This window comes from Pelecanus crispus, chromosome 8, assembly GCF_030463565.1.
Source record: "Pelecanus crispus isolate bPelCri1 chromosome 8, bPelCri1.pri, whole genome shotgun sequence".
NCBI lineage: Eukaryota > Metazoa > Chordata > Aves > Pelecaniformes > Pelecanidae > Pelecanus > Pelecanus crispus.
The window spans coordinates 36407533-36421490 of NC_134650.1; the positions used below are offsets into that span (position 1 = coordinate 36407533).

Here is a 13958-nt window from a genome sequence, read left to right on the forward strand (position 1 = left end):
AGGAAAAAAACACAGTAATAGAAATTCAAGACAAATTTTAGAAAATATTATTAAACTGTTCATCCTCTGCTACACCACTCTGATGAGAAAATGTAAAGCATTCACTTAATGCAGGCATTTGCCCTGCTCTCTCCCACTACAATGTTAAACCTCATAGTACTGTGGCTACTCTCACAGAGCAGCTCTCCTGCTAGTGTTTCTTGAAATAGGTACTGTGTGTCACTCAAGAACACATCCAGAACAGCATCCTTTTTTTTTTTTTTTTTCTTCAGTTCAAAGACTATGTGTTCTAGGAAGCAGTCACTTATTGCACCCCAAAGATTATTCTTTTCCTAAAAAAAGCACTGACCCAGCTTTCTCTCAGATCCTTTCTTGCCAGCAGAAAACCTCCCTCCTCAAGATTTCTATCCTGCTCAGCCACACAGTGGCTGTCACAGTGGACGTGGGACTAGTCTACAATTTATGGGTAGGGCTCATTTATGAACCTCTGCTTTTCTAAGTTGCCTCAGTTCTGCCATTCTCATCTCCAGATCTCTCAGCGTTAGATACTTTCCAAATCATGTGCGCACACACAAAAAAACTTTTCCTCTGTGCAGGTGAAAACTAGTCAATGGAAAATAGATTTTATTGGTTTATAAAAATACTGCTTTTTCTGCAAGTGCAATATAAACTTGTTTGCAACTAGCAGTTTTTTGGTAGATCACTAGGGTCTGAGCTTTGCAAATCTACTTTACTTGTTCTGCTTTTTTCAGTAGTTTACAAAATTGGAGTTTCGGTTTCAAAACATGTAAACCATTTAAAAAAAAAAAAATTAAGAACCGCAAGACAGAAACTATGTGTAAAACTGTGCTATGTGCACGAATCTGATACAATACTCAGATAGCACTTACCTTTGTAACTGTACACATAGACTTCCTTATGGCCAGATTCATGGCAGTTGTCATTTTCATCACCGATTGTTATAGTTAGGGTGTTTGTAGAGCTCATAGCTGGGATCCCACTATCTGTTATAACTACTGGCAGACGAAACACCTTCTGCTTTTCTCTGTCAAAGGACCTCAAAGCAGTTACAGTTGCTGTGTTATTTTTGTTGTCAGTAAGGGAAAAATCCAAAGAATTCTGATAATCTGGTGGCAATGAAAATGTAAAGGGCGGCCCATTTTCTTCACTGTCTGGATCAAACGCATGAAGCAGTTTTGATGTATGGTTCATATACACTATTTCAGGCCTCAATATGTTTTCCCAAACTACAGGCATGTATGGTGCCTCAAACCTTGGTCCATTGTCATTAACATCAAGCAAGTTAATCAAAACTGTAACGCTTCCAGTGAGGGCAGGTGTCCCTTGATCTGAAGCTTGTACAACTAAACTGTATTTTTGCATGACTTCACGATCTAGTGTATTTGCCACAATCACGTGACCATATTGGTCAACCGCAAACTGTCTCATAGGATCTGAATCTGACTTTATAGAATATATAATGTTCCCATTCAAACCAGAATCCTTGTCTGTAGCTCTCACTGTGGTTACTGTAGTACCTACAGGCATGTTTTCAAAAAAAGGGCCTGTCTGAACAAACAGAGAAAGGAAAACTGGGCTGTGGTCATTAGAGTCTTCAACTTCAATCAGGCACACTGCAATACTAGAAAAATCAAGATCTTCCACTGTAATAGTAAGATTAAACTGCCTTTCACGTGCATTTTCAAAATCCAATTTTTTTTTCAGTCGAATAGTGGCACATTGCCATTCTTTGTCATTCTCAATATAAAACTTCTGATCTGGGTCTCCACCGATGATACTGAATATTAAGTCAGCATTTTCCCCAACATCTGCATCTGTAGCACACACTTGGAGAACTTCTGAGTCAATGGCACTGTCTTCAGGAATTGTTGCCTGACACATCTTTTTTGTGAATTTAGGTACATGATCATTGACGTCTGCAATCCAAATAGTGGCAGTGCCAGTTCCTGTTAGCCCTCCCCCATCTCTTGCTTCAACAGTAAGAAAATAACTTTCAGTCCTTTCTCTGTCTAACATTCCTCCTGCTACATGGATTGTACCAGTATTGGGATTGATATTAAACATGTCAGTACCAAACTCATTTTTTACATTCTCTGTTATCCTGTAAGTCAGGACAGCATTAAGACCTACATTTGGATCATCACGATCAACTGCACCCATTTCCATGACTAACGTGTCTGCAGGAGAATTTTCAAAGACACTCCCATTGCAATCATCAGGCATGCATGTGAACATGGGTGCATTGTCATTTATATCCCACACAGTAATAATTACATCAGCAAATCCCGTAAGTCCTTCTCCACCTTCATCAGTAGCCAATACAACAAATCTCCACAGTGCTCTCTCCTCCCGATCCAGCTTCTTGTGCGAGTAAATGCTGCCTGTTTTCTCATCTATTGTGAAAATATCAGCTGCACCATGCCCATGCAATGAGTATCTCAAATCTCCTTCATCCACATTGCTATCAGGATCACCTGCCATAACCTACAAAAGTTTTGAAAACAAAGACATAGAAATTATAAAATATGCAATGATTGCATTATATCCTATATGCTGCTATAGTCTAAAGGAGTCCAAGCAAAAGTATATGACTTGCTATGTGCATGCCAGATGAATGGCAAATGAGAGGTGACTGAGGGACAATTCAGAGTAGGTAAATATGCTTTGCACTACAACAACAATGTAAATATTCTAATACTAAAATAATACTTTATTTTTTCATATTTGTAAAGGTAATTTAACTATGCTATTCTGATAGCTACTTTAAAATGTTAATGATTTGCTTTTTAGGATCACAAATGATCCATCCTGCTTATCCTACTTACTATCTTTGTAATTATTTTTCCATAAAGGTCCACTTCTCTTCTTCCACTGACAAAAAGCCTCAGTAAAACTAAATTTCATTTATATATCTGTGCTGGGTTATTATTAACATAATTGTACCACAGTAATCTGTGCTCTTTCATTGAAATATCATAATCTCTGAAACTGCATACATTACCTGAAGTACAAAGACTGGTAACCCATCCAGTTCCTCAATTATACTTCCATAGTATTCATTGATAGAGAAAACTGGAGTCTCATCATTTTTATTCATGACATTGACAATGACAACTGCATAATCTTCCCATTTCCCATCAGAGGCCAACAAGTGAATCTCATACATTTTTGTTGCTTCATAATCCAGTGGTTGGGCAATAAAAATGGCTCCTGTTTCTTGTTCTACATCAAGTACTCCTCCTGTGTTTCCAGCTGTGATCTGATACCGTAATTTAGCATTTATTCCTGTCAATTACCAACAGTGTCAGAAAACACACATTTCTTGAAGTAGATTAAAACATGGGATGTTAAGATGAAGTACAAATCATACGCTAACTGATTTTTGGTATTATAGTTTTGTGGTCTTTTAAAACATGCAGCTATGTCAGACTACTTATCAGCATTTTCAATTCTGGTATGTCCAATTGTTAATGTGAGTTTAATTATAAAATGTGTCTTTGCAATGAAGTATTAATTCTGCTTTTACTTATGATCTCTTGAATTCACTGAAGGATCAATATGACTGGCCAAGGCTATGGGACCAAAAAGACAAATTCTTATTTGCTAACACCCAGCATGTAAGAACAAGTTATCATAAAGTACTTCATACCGTAGAACCATTCTGCACTCATATTCATTTATGCAGAGACTTTACCAACAAACAGGATAATTATGTATCAAGCCAGAGGAGACAGTCCTAACAGAACTTCTCAAAATTTCAGATGCAATACCAATTTGCCGATGTTTTTCTGTAAAGACTTTTAGCCTTTCTGCAAGCTCTACTTTCACATTACCATTCTTCTCTTCTTCCCTTCTTTCATAGCTACATCTTTAATACTTATTGATTAAGAGGACACAAATGAAGTTCCATATATCCATCACATCAGGTCCCCTGGTCCAACACTATAGAGTAGATTTACAGGCAGCCTAAGTAACAAACTAAAAGTTCCTTGAGTAGGTAAATCCTTCTTCAGTACAACTTAGCCACATTTCCCTCAACCTGCTTGAGTGGGTGAGGAATCAAATACAGCCAGGATGTACCTGCACTTCACAGACATACTGACAGAACAAGTGCTTTGGAACTTGTGCAACAAAAAAAGCATGGTTTCACCATACAGCAAAGTCAAATTAGTAGTGCACCATGGCCAAAAGATTGAAGTCTGTACCATTCCCTCTCTCATATGAGCACTGGTTATGTGCTTATTTTTTCATGACTTATGGCTGAATTCCTGACTGATTTGTAGATAAAGCAATATAGCTAAGACTCATCATATGCATTTAGGAAGTCTAGTTTCAAATATGAGAATGTGTACCAAAAAAAAGTAAAGAACAATACAACTATACTGTCCATAGAGAAAGCAAATGAATCTCACTGAAATCAAGTCTGATTCATTCTAGTTAACCAGGACATTTTTATTGGCGCCCATTTGTAAGAAAATTATATAATCTATAATAAATTTGTATTTGCTGGCATAGAAATTATTCCCCATCATCCCATATTAATGCATTGCCTCCCGAAATAAGAGTTATGTGACTTATGCCTCACAGCTCCATTATGAACTAATGTTCATGCCCAATCAGTTCACACTTAAAGAAGTTTTAAAATCTAGAGACAAAAAGACATTTTCCTTTCTAACACCACTAAATATGTCTTGGTGTGCTGAAATTAACTCATTAATATTTTAGACACAGCTATGGGGAATTCCAATACTTTACCTTCATCTTCATCATTAGCACTGACTGTAATGATAGTCGAGCCCACATCCTGGTCTTCATCCACATTTACTTCATAGATACTTTGAATGAAGACAGGCTTGTTATCATTTACATCGCTGATAAAAACCCTCACGTAGGCCGTGTCTAGAGAGACAAGAAACAAGAGATTAAAATACTCAGCTGTGCCACTTCTGTCAGCTACAATTCCTTAAACTGTCTAGCTGCACATTAAATGAAGACAAATATGCAGACAATACAGAAACAAACCCTTAGGGTTGTGGACAATATATATACCAACATTACTCAAAAGTACTTAGATATCAAATGAATATCACATCCAATTTGTTTAAACAGATAATATGTGAATAATTGATGCCTAATACAGCAACTGTACAGTTTTTAGTCATAACTTTTTGTCCTGAAGCCACAAAAGCCAAATTTTAAGTCTTTATTTAAGCACAGCCATCAACTTCCTTGAACTTTCCAGCTTCATACTTCGTAATTACTTTTGACTGAATACAGTACCATATGCAGTGCTTTCAGAAACACCTCTACTCTCCGAAGATCTGCATCCTCTGGATAATGGGTGCATCTTTGCTAGCTAGGAAATACTTTCTAAACTCTAAGTATGAAGCCCTAGTTTCCTTTTAATTTCAGAACAAAAAACTTGCCTGATCATCATATAAAATATCTCTTCCAGCTCTGACAGAACTGTTGCACAGACAGACAGTAAAAAACAAAAAAACCCAAAACCCAAAACCAAAACAACGGACACTCTTTCATAAGTACACTTGAAAAAAAGGAAATTAACATTTAATCTTGCATTTCAGAGCTGCTGTTTTCAGAGACCAATCCAGGTAAAATCATGCTTGTCACAGACATCTGTGTCTTACCAGAGTTTGGCTTCCCGTATTTTCCAGGTCGAGCTGATTCAGAGCCATCTACTGACTTGACTTCTAGAAGATAAGACCCCTTCTTCTCTCTGTCAAACACCGAGGCAGTGCATATTGAGCCTGTCTGTGAGTCCAAGCCAAAATATGCATAGTCTCTGCCACTGTCATGTAACAGCGAGTAAGTTATCTAAAGGATTAAAAAGAAGTTGTTAATCTATACTTCCCTTTTGTTGGATAGTTCACAACTAAGTAAGTACTTCAAGAAAGGAAGAACAGTCTTGTGTTTGAGAACTTGATCAGGGCCAAAAAAGCTGAACAAAACTGCCAGCTTGAGCAATCTAGTTTAAAGTCAATTAACTTCCTTGCATGTTGACTGCCGATCTGTAAATGGAAATAAATTTGTCTTGTCTAATCAGTTCCTAAGTTCTCTAGTGCACGTTTGCACAGTGCTTGTGCAACAGTACTCAAACTCACCTAAAGATCCCAGGTACTAATATAATAGCCACAGGTGAGCTGAATTTGAACTTGCTCAGCTCAGAACAGACCATGTTCCAGTCTCTATTACACATATGTTTTCGTGCACTTGACTTCAGCTTGCACTCTTGTTGTAAGGATATATCTACTTTTGATTCTTAAAATCAGCAACAAATACATCCACTTTTGGTGTTAACTTGATATAACTTGATAACTTGATTCAGTTTTCAGTACCCCCAATGATTTCCAACTTACAGAAGCTTTTAACACATTTTTTCTTCCATTAGTTTTCCAATCACATTTTAGGTCTATGTAGACCTTTCCAAACCAGAGCATTCTATAGCAAGTTTTTCACTTGAGCTACAGGTTGTAGAAATATTTTGTCTTTGTTTTCTGTCTCACACCTACTAGTTTTAGTTGCATTCTTCACATGGCAAGAGAGAAACATGTAATTAAGTACTTTATTTCATCTCATGTTTCCCTATTAGCCATCCCTTTTCTAGGTTGAAGACTTCTAGTCTATTTAGCCATTGTTCATACAGAAGTTACTCCGTATCTTTCATCACAGAAGATGTAGGTCCCCACTTGCTTACCTCACCATTCTGACCAAGGTCAAGGTCAGTGGCAGACACTTGTATGACAAATGTCCCAACACCAGCTCCCTCTGTTACCGAGGCTTCATAAATAGATGAAGTGAAGAAGGGGACATTGTCATTGACATCTAAAACATCAAAAAGAGTGAATAAAGAGAAAATTATAAAAATTGAAAGAAAAAGAAAAAAAAAGGTACTATGATTCTATTATAACATCACTGAACAGCTTACACACCCGTTAGATTAATATAGATCATAGTGAATGCTGCCAGAGGAACTGCAGCAACGTTCTGTGCTCGAACCCTCAGTACAAAGCTCTTTGTTGTTTCATAATCTAGTGGCTCAGCTACCAGGATTGAAGCAGAACCATCATGTCTGTTTGGAGTCAGGTAGAAACGAACTGGCATGTTGGTCTCCGGAACAAGTCCATCTTCTAGGTTATAGGTCACACGGGGATCACCGAGGAGAGAAGTTGCTTTGATTGTCTGCACAGTTCAAAAAGTTTACATAATCAACATTTTTGTAAGTAAAGCATCATTTCTAAAAGCTTTTGTGTATTGACTCTCCCAGATCTTCAGCTCTCAACTGAAAACACTAGGACAAGTATTTCCTGATACCAAAACTTAACCCTGCCTGATACACCTCCATGCTGCAAACAGCTGCAGCCAAAGATTACCAGTCATTATGTGTTTGGGTACTCACGCTTTTATCCTAAAAATATGTATTTTGGAGGTAGTTCATAAAGCTGTTCTGATTACTCATTCTGCACAACCAAACTGAACAACTCTAAGTACTTTAAGCCAAATAATCACCTCGGGTAACACAGAAGCATTCAAAATATTAGAACACCAACAGTGTTGTCCAAATGGGAAGGAAATTAAATAATGGTTGCACACATATAAATTAGAGCAAAAATGCTGGTTACCATTAGCATTACTGAAAGAAAACTGATAGCAGATCATTAGTCCCTACAATACACGAAACGGTTATAAAAGCTCACTATATTTAAGCAAATAAGCAATGCTCAGTTACTCTATAGCCTTAGAGCTATAGACAAACAAGTCTGTCCCAGCCTTACCAGAATCGATGCATCTCGTGTAGTATTCTCTGGAATAACAACTTCATAGCTGTCTCTTTCCCACTGTGGTGGCTGGTTTTTTGCACTGGTAATAGTTACCACAAGTTCAACTTTGCTGCTCCTATTACCTCCATCTGTAGCAATAATCTCTCGAATTATAGACGACCTCTGAACAGTAAAAAAAAAGGGGTTGTTACAAAGGGTTTTGATCAGGGTGCGAGAAGCTGAAAAGTCCTTGACTTAGCGTAAATGTTGCTTAGCAACAACTAAAACATCAGTGTGTTATCAACATTATTCTCATCCTAAATCCAAAACACAGCTTTATACCACCTATTAGGAAGAAAATTAACTCCATCCCAGCCGAAACGAGGACACAATATTAAAAATATCTACTAGGTATTTAAAATTGACATCTACAACAATATTTTTGTTTCAACACAAATTACTTTACAACTCTGAAAATATTAAACTGCTTATGTAGGTATCTAGAACTGGCTGAAACCGAAATTTTAGATAACTACATGCAACAATGTTGTTCATTATGCCTTCACCTTCCTGAGGGGGTAGCTATGCTTAGTCCACCACAACTAACATGTATCAAGTTGGGAATCTGTATTAGAAGCAAAATTTCACACTCTCTCACATTCAGGTTTGTGTCTTAACTCATTGCCTGTTAATATAGTGAAGTCTGACACCTGGTTTCTTGCTCCCCTGCTTACAGTCTCAGCCCTCCAGTCCTTGGTATTAGCATGCTAAAGCTAATGAAATGGGAAGAACAAGTTCTCAGAGGCAGTGCTGTCAGCTTTCCAGCTGAAAGCAGGGCTTGCTTATATCCAATTCACAGTCAATGAATTCGCCAGCTAAAAGTCTTAGACTCATATTTAATTTAAACATGACATATTGATCCTTTAATGTGAAGGGGCAACATGGAGGTAAGGACAAACTCATGACCTCGGTCCCTCCTATGATATATTGAGACAGCCAGCTTAAAAAGGAAAGCAAGCACCATACCTGAGATATGGGTTGGTTCACAAACACCCAGCCTGTAGTAGGATTAATCTGTAAATAATTTGGTTCTTCATTTGCTATCGAATATGTAATAGCAGCATTTGAGCTGTAGTCATCATCACAGGCTGCAACACGAAGCAAGCTGGTCCCAACTCTTGTGTCCTCTCTTAGGAAATCTAATGTAAGGAAAGGATATTTCAAACTGATCATTAATTCACTGAAGTACTATGAACATCTTACTAAGAAATTAAGAAATACTGAAGTAATAATGTATGGAAACTATAACTTTATCTTCCTTGGAACAACGGCCATAAAAATCGAAGTATTTTAAAGAGCTGCTATCACTCCAGAGCTATGGATCACATTGGAACTTCATATTATCACATTCATAACCTGGAATTCTTGTTTCTCATAAGATACTACCTTTTATTTTTGTCTTGTATTTTTACTAAGGGACTAATTGCTCTGTGTGGAATATACATAAGTGGAATTTTACTGAATAAAACCAGAAGGAAAGGACCACGTTGTCAGAAACTACTTTCTAGGATTTGCATAGTATAACTAACAGAGAATTAACAGTCTTCATTTTTTTATTACATGCTTCTGGGTATTTATCCATAAACAGGAAGGAAGAACCAAGGAAAGGTAAAACAACAAACAATGAAGAAATTCAAATGGAAAAAGTATGTAATCAAAAGTTATGACAAAAATCTATTAGTCAGAAAACAAAGGATACAGTTAGTGCTCAGCACTGCACACTCACATGCTTATTACAACTTTCACATCTCTGTGTAGTACCACAGACACTTGGTATACTCAGGTAAAGATACTGACACGGCTATTGTTTCAAGGAATTTTCCTATAACGACATGCAGGAATGCCTACAAGTCAAGACTGTACTTGTTACATTGCACATTACACAGAATAACAATTCTGCAATTAATTAAGGTAAGTGCATCTCTGGCTGCAATCACCTAGTTGGTCACAAGATCTACTGCCAGGAAAGACAAAACCCAAAAATCTTAGACATCAGGTAAGCTCACACTCAGAGCACCAAAACTCTATCCAATGACTCTCAATTACATTCATAGTGGGTGTTTTCAAATCTGGGATCATTGTCATTTTGGTCCAGGATGATAATATTTATCTGACATATTCCAATGAGTGGTTCCGCTGCCTGATCTGTTGCTGTCACAGTGACAGGATATTCCCTCTGTTTTTCTCGATCAAATACCTGAACAGTTGTCAGAACTCCTGAAAACAAATTAAATACAAGAGAGTTAAAATACTATGCATTTGACAATATTCTACATTTAGACGTTTATTTGTCTGTCAATACATTGAGATACAATGCAACAGGTTAAATGCACCTATAATGTGAACTTCAGGTCCAAGGATCCAATCACAAGACTTAAATTTCAAAAGCTTAAATTGTACTGCTCAGGCAGATACAAACTTCATATATGCTTACATCGACACACAATTGGACTTAAATTTAGAAAAGAGAGATAAGTACCAAACTAACTTTAAGAGAATGAGGTTATAAAAAAATATTTCTTTTGAAGAGCAGTAAGTACAGGGTAAAGGCATATTTCGTGTCTTTTATCCTCCAGAAGTTCAGCCTGAATTTAGTTTTGGCCTTCCAAGACTTAGTCTCTTTGCTGTTTGTAAGACTACTGTCATTTGGGTAAGTCATTTGGACAGGCTGAGGGAGTTGGGGTTGTTCAGCCTGGAGAAGAGAAGGCTGCGGGGAGACCTTATTGCGGCCTTTCAGTGCTTAAAGGGGGCCTATAGGAAGGATGGGGAGAATCTTTTTAGCAAGGCCTGTTGTGACAGGACAAGGAGTAATGGATTTAAACTAAAGGAGGATAGATTTAGACTGGGTATAAGGAAGAAATTTTTTACAATGAGGGTGGTGAGGCACTGGAACAGGTTGCCCAGAGAGGTGGTGGAGGCCCCATCCCTGGCAACATTCCAGGTCAGGTTGGATGGGGCTCTGAGCAACCTGATCTGGTTAAAGCTGTCCCTGCTCACTGCAGGGGTCTTGGGCTAGATGACCTCTAAAGGTCCCTTCCAACCCAAAGCATTCTGTGATTCCATGATTCTATAACGTGCACTTAAAATACTTGTTTTTTTTTTTTAAATCTAGTTAGAAAAACACAGAAGTTATTTCACACAGCAGAACTTCCACATTTCAGGGAAAACATCAGTTCTAGTTCAGTATTGGACATTGGACATATTTAGTACAAAACTAAAGAGAGAATATCTGTTCATGTAGTTAATACAGTTTATATTTTGTCTGCTATCAAAAAAATCAATGAAAAAGCGCAGTCTGATTTTATTTAAGCTTTTTTTCCATCAGTGTAACAAAGTGGTTTCTATATGCCAGTATCAGTTCTGATATTCGCTTTACCTGTGTCAGGATGAATACTAAATGCTGGTAGGACACCACCTCTGTGCATCAGGCCATATTTCACTATACCATTGGCTCCTTCATCAGCGTCAGTGGCTTCAACCTGCAGTACAACTGTCCCTGAAGGCTGGTTTTCCAATACAGAAGCATGTTCCCGATAATACTGACACTAAGAAAGGGGAGGGAAAAAAAAGGAAAATCAAGGACTTACCGTGCCATTTGATTTAAAGATATACTAGAGAGGAACAAAATAAAAAAAGATTTAGCTACACTTCCATTCACATGCACTGATGTTAATGTTTTATCTGTACCGTGATTAATTTACAGACTTTGCTTGCTATTTTGTGGTTATATGAAGAACACACAACATGAGGCCACTAAGCATCTCCAACTAGTGAAAATATTTGGAGAAAAAGTTACAGTTACATATACTTCCAAATACAAATATTTTTCTATATTAGCAAAAGTCTTATAAAAAAAGAGGGCAAACACTTGCCCAAACCACAGAATTGCTTTGGTCAAAAAGGGATTTCTACACAAAGTAATTTTGTCAAGGACAGATTACTGAGAATTTCCAAGACTGACATTAATAGTCACTGACTTTTCAAAATATGTAACATTGCTCATCAACATTTTTGCCATCAGCATCAAATTTGAAATTTTTAGACAACAGATCTTTTAATATGAATTAACATTCTGAAAACACATTCAAGCATTTATTTTTACAGTACTTTACAAATTAAGCCAAACCACTTTCATTCTTCTTTCTTTCATCAGTTCCAGACATACAATCATCAAAAGAAGCCTATGCAATTTAGAGAGTGTTTTGGAATATTTTGGAACAAGTCGAATGCATAGATAGCTATACCTATCGATCCCTCATCACATATGTCACACTGAACCTCCAAAAGTTATTCACTCAACCTTATCTTCTAAAGTGCCAGAGATGAGATGTGGTTCGGGGAAGAGACAGTGCTCACAGGAGCTGTTCTGCCACAAAAGGAGAACAAACCCTGTAAGTCTTAGGAAAGGGATGGAAAAGATGGAGAAGACAGTGGCCTCAGGACTCAAAGAGAGACAAAAGCGGACTACTTCTTGAATAGCTCATCTGCTGCATCACTTGCAGTGACAACACAGCCTTAAACATCTACCACACAGTCTAATACAAATGTCTGAGCCTCATATATTTACCTTCTGAAAGATAGGCTTGTTATTGTTGACATCATCAATTTTGACAACCACCTGGGCAGTACTTGTAAGAGAGTGGGGCCCTCCAGAGGCGTTATCATCAGTAGCTGTGACATTAAGTACATATTCTGTTCCCTGCAGCTTAGGAAACGGACTTGAACGAAGTCTAACTAGCCCTGAAAAAACAACAATAGGTTGTGAGCTTTATTTTTTAACTATATTAACCAGTTACTGTTATTCTTCTCACTAGTAAGCACGACAACAAACCATTCCAGTTTACCCATTCAGCAATAAGCCACAAGGCTGATAGAGTTTAATTTAACTATGGTATTTTTACTGCAGTCTGATATTAAAACAAAATTAAGACAGCACAACAGGTTGGTTTGTCTGCAGGTATGTCTACAGAGCTAAATGAGGCAACAACTACAACTTAGCTGACCTGCACATATTAGCTTTAGTCTATCTGCTGCAGAAAAAAACAAAACAAAATGAAAAATCCAGAGAAACATTGTGGCAGACTTCTGTTTAACCTGCACCAGCCCCGCGAGCGAGCCTGGCTATGTTCCTGTATCATTGCAATGAAGCATGTGTCACCAATTCTATAGCTGTAGCTACCCATGCTAGCTCAACTGAAACTAGTACATGTTTACCTTCCCGCAGCACAATCATAGCATTTAGCTATATAGGCGTAACCTCAGAAACCTGTATTTTGCTACTGTCCCAAGTCACCCAAATGATACACCCTGCTGGAAGGGACATAAAGGCACTGTCAGAGAAAGATATATGAAAGATTTGCTACAAAAGCAAAAGAGACTAGAGCTATCTGGGACCACGCAGTAAGACGCTGTCATTCTTTTGCTCCATCATGCATAAATCACCTCTATTATTCATGAGGCATAATAGCAATTGTCATTACAACAGAGTATTGTCACAGCATCAATGTCACTCAATTTGCTTGCAGACATATTGCTTTAGCTGCAGCACTTATTTTTGACACATTTCCATTTTACCATGGCATTTCTGTGACAAGGGGGTACAGACTATTCCCCTGACATCATTTCTGAAAAGAAACTGCCACAAGCCACTGTGTAAACCTTTATTGGCTTATTAAGCAACAAAAGCCCAAAAGTGTTTTAAAAAAATGCTAATGTTTCTAAAATTAAGTTTCAAAGACTACAAAAATTAATTGGTAAAAAAGTATAAAAGTACATATACATGATTATCTATATTAAAACTGTGGAGCTAATCCTAAAAGATGCTATCAGTCAAATGTTAAGATTCTCTGAGCACATACAATAAGGATTTTCAGAAGCATCAGATATACTACCCCTGTGGCAAGTAGATGCTTTTAAAACCATCGTTCCTCTTAGGTGCCAAAGTATCTTTAGAAATTTAACTCTTGGAGCCTACAACTCTATTTTTAAGTCAGCAGGATAAAAGGAGCTCTCAATAAATTCAGCATCATGCTTCAACACTTGCAAGTTACCTGCAGACCATATTTTGGGTAACATTTCAGAATTTAACATTAGTATTGC

The 13958-nt window shown here is 37.4% G+C and overlaps 1 protein-coding gene across 1 annotated transcript in view; it reads right to left on the reverse strand.

Moving 5' to 3' along the window:
* The window catches only part of LOC104035801 (neural-cadherin), a 68484-nt gene that overhangs the window by 22405 nt on the left and 32121 nt on the right, over positions 1-13958 (reverse strand). Inside the window, exons 8-18 of the mRNA XM_075715422.1 lie at positions 12427-12599; positions 11236-11404; positions 9906-10076; positions 8826-8998; positions 7815-7982; positions 6972-7221; positions 6737-6864; positions 5670-5856; positions 4777-4920; positions 3023-3306; positions 891-2505 (exon numbers count right to left, since the gene is read on the reverse strand). Of these exons, the coding sequence (XP_075571537.1) occupies positions 891-2505; positions 3023-3306; positions 4777-4920; positions 5670-5856; positions 6737-6864; positions 6972-7221; positions 7815-7982; positions 8826-8998; positions 9906-10076; positions 11236-11404; positions 12427-12599 (3462 nt within the window). The remainder of the gene's footprint in view (positions 1-890; positions 2506-3022; positions 3307-4776; positions 4921-5669; positions 5857-6736; positions 6865-6971; positions 7222-7814; positions 7983-8825; positions 8999-9905; positions 10077-11235; positions 11405-12426; positions 12600-13958) is intronic.